Below are 7,429 nucleotides of genomic sequence, written 5' to 3'. Positions count from 1 at the left end.
GGCCCCTCACACTTCTTATATTTTGTAGTTTGGCCTTTACAAAATTAGATATTTCTGACAGCATTTAAAGGTGCACACCTGGCTGTCATATTTAGAATGTAATTGGATTTGTTTATCTCAGTTGGCTTAGTGGATTTGGATCTTTTATGATTAATGATGCACTTAATATTTTTATAAACAACTAAAATTCAACTCCATCGATCAAAACATTAGGGCGATAATAGAAATCCCCTTTCTAACAATGTTTTTGTGTTACATTTAGCCCCTATTATTGTTTTATATACGAATGATATAAATGTAAGAGTTAGTGCCAAAAAGTACAAGTTGTAAAAAAAAACCATGAAATGTAGGGGTCATATTTTGGCTGTTGGTATGTAAAGTAAATGTGCTTCAAAGTGCCAAACAGGTTGCCTGACTGGATCTGATCTCATAACAGTCCAAAGTTAAATAACAACCAAACGTTCGCCTTGCTTGTACAAATGCTGCTTGTTTAAATGTTTCATCTTAATTTTGAACATTTTTCTACAATCAGCCGTAAGTACAGAGTATGTCAAAAGATATAGTGAAAAAAATACAACTCATGGACTTTGTAAATAGTAACTTTTGGTGTCTAGATCAGAATTTCTTTCTTTTGCATAATGCAGTATTGTAATGACCTTTTCAAACAAAAGGAACTGGAGCCCAAATCTGTAGACTTCATCACATATCCTGAGGACCCAGAAGATCCTGCCCACTATATTCTGAACGATTTGTTTGTACTAAATGAAAAACACAGATACATATTTAGAAGAACATAGTGCCAAAATGAACTGTAGGGCGATGGTTCCCAACCTGAAGGTGGCAGGATGAATCTAAGGGGTGATAAAATGTCAGATACAACAAGTTAGGAATGAAAAACATTTCTCTGCTAAATTCTATTTATTTTCAAAACTTTATTTTAGCTTTTCTTGGAAAATACTACGTAGTTTCACATCTTTAGGCTTCTGAAGGTATTAAACCATCTGAGAAGGTACAATAGTGCTTTGCTTTTTACTTGGTATTGTTTTAAAGAGTCACATGACAAAAAAAGGTTGGGAACCACTGCCTTAGAGGATATCACAGAACATGAGAGAATACAATAATTTTATTTTAAAAAAGCTTTTAGTTGTGCTACAGTAGTTTCCTCACGCTAGTTTTCCCTCACACAGACTGTGAACAAAAACAGTACCATGTGCCATTTCATGGATACCTTTATCCAAAGCTCATAGTGCCATGAGTTTACATGTACAGCATTTTATTGTAGGCATGCACATCAAGACAACATGAATATTTGTCTTGATCTCAACCTGTCATGCCATGTTAAGTCGCTCTGCATTTACAGTTTTTGAATTAATCACCTCCTACTTTCATATTCCAAAGTGCCTAGTCAGTCACAAATAGCTATCACTTTAATTTACAGTACAAAAACAGTCATTTCCTGCAAAGAACATACAGTGGTGCGTTTTACTGTGGATCACTTTGCAAAGTTCTGATTTTCTTCATCGTGTGTTTTCCATGAAAAAGGGCAATATTTTGCGCATTTGTTGGTAAAATTATTCTTTTTCTCTTTCTATTAACTTATACATAATGTGATGAGAGTCCTGTTGTGTTTTTTACTTTTTGATCAACCTGAGTTGGACAAGACTTGATAGCTCTACATAATTGCTTTTTTATTTGGCCTCTTGCAACTATCATCTATTCAAAATAGCCGTGTTAAAAACAGAAATAATACAGTCAATGTTGTGACAGTCGATCCAAAATGCTTTAGCTCTTGACAATCGCAGAGTTTTGCCCATCTTCTCTTTCTGTCTTTTTGTTTGTGCACAAACAAGCTAACAAACAATAACTGTCCAGGTGGAGAAATCATGAATAAGATGTGAAATGTGAAATGATGTGTCCAGAGGATTTTTCCACAATATTTATTCAAGATATTTATTTTTTGTACTGTCATTAGTGGATTAAAAGAATGTATGGTGTTGAACAGATAAGGATGTATATTTATTTTCCATTAACCAGTGCCATGTGAAATTACTCATTGTACAGTATACATGCTTTCCTATGTGTAATTTAGTTGTATGCCTGATGTATCATTTCAGTACATTGACTGATGTTGACTTTTTTGGTCAAAGTGCCATAAATGTAGTGCCATAACTAGTGACAGTGGTTAATGTGTGGCACAGTGTCTCATTTCTGGCTTAAAAAACCCTCAAAGGAAATTGCTGAGGAGAGGCATTGCTCTAATGCATCTGCTCGGTTGTTTTTGGACAAAACGGTGTGTCACTGAGAAGATACTTTCAACAAAACTGGAGCCAAAAAAAAGTTATTTTTTAATTAGGAAGGTTTTAGAAGGTGGAACAACTGCGACAGATAAAACACAAAGTGTGTACGAGGGTGTGATAAAAAACCACTCTGCTGCTGCTTACGTGTTCTATCACCAGCCGTCACTCTGAGTCTGAATCAGCTCAGATGGAAACGACCATGTCTCAAAGCTGTTACTGTCTGTGAAAAGAAGAGTAGAAAACTCCTTACTTGACCATGTCTGTGCTGTATATTTGTCTACCACACGGTGGCAGCCAAGTGTTGGAATTTTAGTTTGATTGTTAAATAGAGACTGGGAAGTTTGACTGGTGTTGGTTTTGCTTTGTGAGAGTTGTACTTTGGATTTTGGATGAAACAGGGGTAGGGTGGGGCATTGAGGCACTTATATACCACAAGCTTAATGTTGTGCACATTTAGTTTTTGTGATCTTTCTTTACATAAACCAGCAAACAAGCCTACAAATTAGATTTTCTGAAATGAGGCCTGGTGTGCAACACTGGAACAGATAGAAGATGGCGATTTTGTTACAGTGCCCCCTCTCAATTATCAAATTTCCTTCCCGCTCATTTTAAAACAAACTGTGAACAGGACATTTGGTAAATTGGGGTTTTTTTTCAGTGCTGTAACAAAATCAGCTTCATTTTGGCTAAAGCCAACCATAGCTCCTCACACAAACACCACTTCTTACAGTTAGCTTAGCATTACGGTAACACAGTAATCTTTATATATGTGTCAAAGAAAAGCCCTTGAAATGTTTTCTTAAAGCAATAGTCTGACATTTTGGGAAATATATTTATTCACTTTCTTGGTGAGAATTAGTTGAGAGGATTGAACACTTTCATGCCTGTATGCTAAATATGAAACTACAACCAGCAGCTGGTTAACTTAGCTTAGTTTAGCTTAGCATATAGAGTGGAAGCAAGGGGAAACAGCTAGCCGAGGAAACAGCTCTGACTCTCACTTAAATTCCCTAGAAAACCGCACCATGTCGTTTTTATACAAAATACAGTCAACAAACCAGATATGATTAGTGAGCTTTTCGCTAATATCAACCAGCTAGCTGTTTCTCCCTATCTGGTGGAGACAGTTGTATAACTCTAACAAATAAGCTAACTTATGTGAACTAACTAGCTGTTTCTCCCATTGTAGTATTTATGGTATCAATCTTTTCATCTAACTCTAACAGAGCAAATATTTTGTGTATTTCCCAAAATGTTCTCTATTCCTTTAAATGTAAGTATTCTCAGTGTGCCATATCTCTGTGTTTAGATGCCTCTTTGGTGGTTATGCGTGTTGGGCCAGTTTTATCAAGTGTTGAGTGTATGTGTGTGAGTTTTATTGATTGCCAATGAATTTTTGAATGTACCAATGTTGCTCAGCTGCTCTTAAATGTTGCCTGCTATCAATTTGCCATGGTGTACAAATGATGTCTTTACCTGATTATATACAGTACACTGTATATGTATATTTTTGGCACACAGGTGGACCTCTTGACAAAGACCTGTGATGTTTGTGACCGTGTTTTTGTATGTTTATGTAACTGTTTTCAGTCTGTGTGTGTGTGTGTGTGTGTGTGTGTGTGTGTGTGTGTGAGTGTGCGTGCGAGCGAGTGAGCGGGTGGGTGGGTGGTTGAGTGTCTGAAAGATGGAAGGAGTGTATTCTCTACACGTCTATCTAATGACACGCATTCACAGTAACTTAAATGTCAAAAGAATATTCTTAATAGATCTATAAACCCTCATCCATATTATGTTCTACCTGTGACTATGTGTTATGTGTAAATTGCATTTTGGTGTCTATAATTTATGTCCCAGGTTGTGTAAATTTGACTGCAAAATAAATCTATCTGTGGTAAATTGTTGTATTGTTTGAATTAAAGTAAATTAAAATGGACAGTGTGCAGATTTGTCAGTAGATTTATACTTTTTATAGCCACTGCTTTTTGCCATAAAAGGAAATAATCTTGTAGTAAAATAATGAAGCTTACGACAGCCCAATTTGATGCACTCAAATGAGTTAAAAAAAAGTTTATAATATGTTGATGAAATTCATTAGTAATTAGTATACTAAAGTTTTTTTTTAAAAAATACACAAAAAACAGAGCAGTACTTATCAAACCACACATTTCATTTTTTACTAAGAAGGCCAACCCTCAGTAGATCTGGAAGCAACAATGGAAATACAGTATATTCAATGTAAAATTAAAAAAAATGAATAAAGTGCAACATAAAATTATAATGTGTCCTGACAATGACAGCCAAAGTGTTTAATGGTACAGACCAGTGCATTATTTATGATGTATAAAAATAAAATAGACGCGTAACTCACATATGGATGATTGTGAACCTTAACACTGGATATAAATACATTGTGTATCTTAAGACACTGTCACTGCGTTACTTGAAATGCTTTGTCTAGTTATACTGTACCATTTTGATGCCATTATACCACATATAAATGCTTGGCATAATGTTTTGTACCAATTTGGTGTCTCCTGCAGTGCAACGAATGTGCCAAAGAATTAGGATTACCACATCTGGCAACAGAATAAAGAAAAATGAAAACAAGCTTATAAATATTCACAAATACTGTGTTTCAAAGATGGCTCATAAATGCAAACACCTCCTAAAAATAAGTCTTTTATGACATAGCGTACCAATATATGGCAAATTCACACACACACACACGCGAGCAAACACACAACATTAAATACATTCATTCAGGTACCTCTGGATCTTCATGATTAAAAATGTCTGTCTATCAGCAAGTGAATTGCTGCACAAAAATCCATTAGCACATTCAGTCCAAGTGCCTCCTTTATAAAACAGACTTTTTGATCTTAAGTAGTAAGTAGTTATTCATAAAACCCTACTTTGACATGAAAATGATCTTATCTCTGAACAAAGTCTAGACATGTCATGATATTTAGTCTACTGAATAATACATGTTGCTAACTTCAATCTCCAATATCATGATCTTGTCTTCCAAAAGACTTTTACTTTTCTCTTTTGGTGCATGGCTATTCCTGATTAAACCGTCATCTGTGCTAGTATTTATGACAGGAAATCGCTAAATGTAAGGCAGGTGCCGTCAATGTTAAGTTTGAGACTAGAGATTTATAGCTCACAAGTGCATAAGTAGCAAATGGGCTTCTTAGAATCTGCATGAGCAAGGTTTTTTAATGCTCAATGTCTTCTATGAATCAAACGTCAAAAGTACACTGTAGGAAATCATCTTAAGACTAAGTTCAAGTATAACTCTAAAAACATTTGAGGATCATTGAGAAATGAGGTCCCAGATCATTCCTGCACATATTTTCAGCCTGCACCAAAATAGTGTAGCTGCTTCTGTTCAGTGCAGCACAAAACAATTAGACAAGTCAACCTTGTTTCACATAATTTAGACAAGTTCAAACACCCATTGTTTCCAAAGCTGTCTCTATATAAACCCACCAACATTTGCTCATTTTTGTACTCATGCAGCCAAACACAACTAAGTGAAATCATTCTTGTACAAGCTCAGGGCCAGCTCTGTCTCTCCTGTGGCCCCACCTTTCCAGTGTCACCATGACATCCCTACCAATTAAACACCTGTGTTCCTTGTTCAGTATCTTGTGGTTGTGATTAATGTTTTCTGTCATGGTCGTAACTGGAGCTGAGCCTGATAAAATGCATCCTGATGCAACATCACTCACCAGTTCTCATTACAATAGAGGGATTGTTGAACATCAGCAGGTTGAGCTTACATTTTGCTTGAGCTCTCATGGCAGCTTTTGTCTCATGGATGGTCATACTGCAGAGACGTTACCACTAGAAGGAGGCCGCCTGAGCCCCCCGTGGGCCCGAATTGTGATCTGAGTGATACTTCGCTTCGCTGGAGTGAGATGATTTTGATTGTGACACTTCCACAGCCATCTCCGTAGCTCTGTTTGGACCTGCACACAAAGCAGACGTGTGTGAGCTGTGCTGGAGGCAGAATTAGTCTTCTTGGTTTGTTAAAGCCATTATGTGTAGATTTCAGACATTTCCAGTGGCAGAATCAGAAAATACACTGAGGCACATGCTGTGAAACTTCTAGAAAGGTACAGATGTTATAGCTTGTGTTTGACTCCCTCCACTGAGGATTAACTGTCCGTCTAGGATAAATGTTTCTAGGACTTTTGTATTGCGAAACCATCACCTCCATTTGCCTACCTCTCCATTCATGAAACAGTAAAGCAGCGCCACCACAAAACCCTGCAACACAAGAGACATGGTGAAAAAAACACTCCTCAAACTCATTTGCAAGAACTGCCAACTGTAGGCGCAGCAACCTTAAAATAAAAGTGTAAATTCACATTCATTAGGACCTTTTTGTCAATATGCAGTGACCAACATATAACCTTTCCTTTGAGTCATAAAATCATAAATACATAAATATTTCCACCCTAAGCAGTTGTCTCAAGGTAGATTTAGGTTTAAGCAGGAGGCTGTGAACCGCAACATCGGTGGTTTGGTCATTCTCCATCACTCATCACCTATTCATTCCCTGTCATTTCTCTGTCAAATCTTTAATAAAGTAACAAAAATGCTCCCAAAGAATTCCAATAGGCTTTTTTTTTTTTTTTTTTTCGTGAAAAAGACATTTTGAAATGTCACAGCAGGAAAAGCACAGGTGTAAATGATAAAATGATGGCTGAGTTCCATTTAGCTGCTTCAATTTGTGCGCGCTGGCTCACTGGGACACTTTCTGTTAATTTTATTAGTAACACCTGTGTTTTTCGTACAATGACAAATCAAAATGTCTGCTGAGCATCCAACTGTAAGCGACTGATCTGTCCTATTACAGTTTCAAGTCTGGATGTTTTGCTCTGCTCCCTCTTTACTGTTAAATACCTGAAAGGATCCCAGCCCAAGCTCAATGTAGAGTCTGGCCGCCACTCCAGTGTTCTCTGGCAAGAAGGCAAATACTGTGTAGTGCATCCCAAACAGGGGGATGAGGAACAGGGTGGATTTAGCCAGCCTCCTGATGGAATCACATAACAGAGGAACGAAAGAAAGAAGAAAGACCAGACATCAATGTAGGTAATGTAAACCCACAACATGGGACTAAT

The 7,429-nt window shown here is 36.9% G+C and overlaps 1 protein-coding gene across 1 annotated transcript in view; it reads right to left on the bottom strand.

The window, feature by feature from the left end:
- Positions 1–6,124: 6,124 nt before the first annotated feature.
- ghrhra (growth hormone releasing hormone receptor a) overlaps positions 6,125–7,429 on the bottom strand; it is a 28,934-nt gene continuing 27,629 nt past the window's right edge. The window contains exons 11-13 of the mRNA XM_070844905.1: positions 7,212–7,341; positions 6,531–6,572; positions 6,125–6,271 (exon numbers count right to left, since the gene is read on the bottom strand). Coding sequence (XP_070701006.1) covers positions 6,125–6,271; positions 6,531–6,572; positions 7,212–7,341 — 319 coding nt within the window. The remainder of the gene's footprint in view (positions 6,272–6,530; positions 6,573–7,211; positions 7,342–7,429) is intronic.

The sequence above is a fragment of the Pempheris klunzingeri genome, chromosome 15 (genome assembly GCF_042242105.1).
Source record: "Pempheris klunzingeri isolate RE-2024b chromosome 15, fPemKlu1.hap1, whole genome shotgun sequence".
Lineage (NCBI taxonomy): Eukaryota > Metazoa > Chordata > Actinopteri > Acropomatiformes > Pempheridae > Pempheris > Pempheris klunzingeri.
This window is presented reverse-complemented; position numbering and strand designations above follow the sequence as displayed.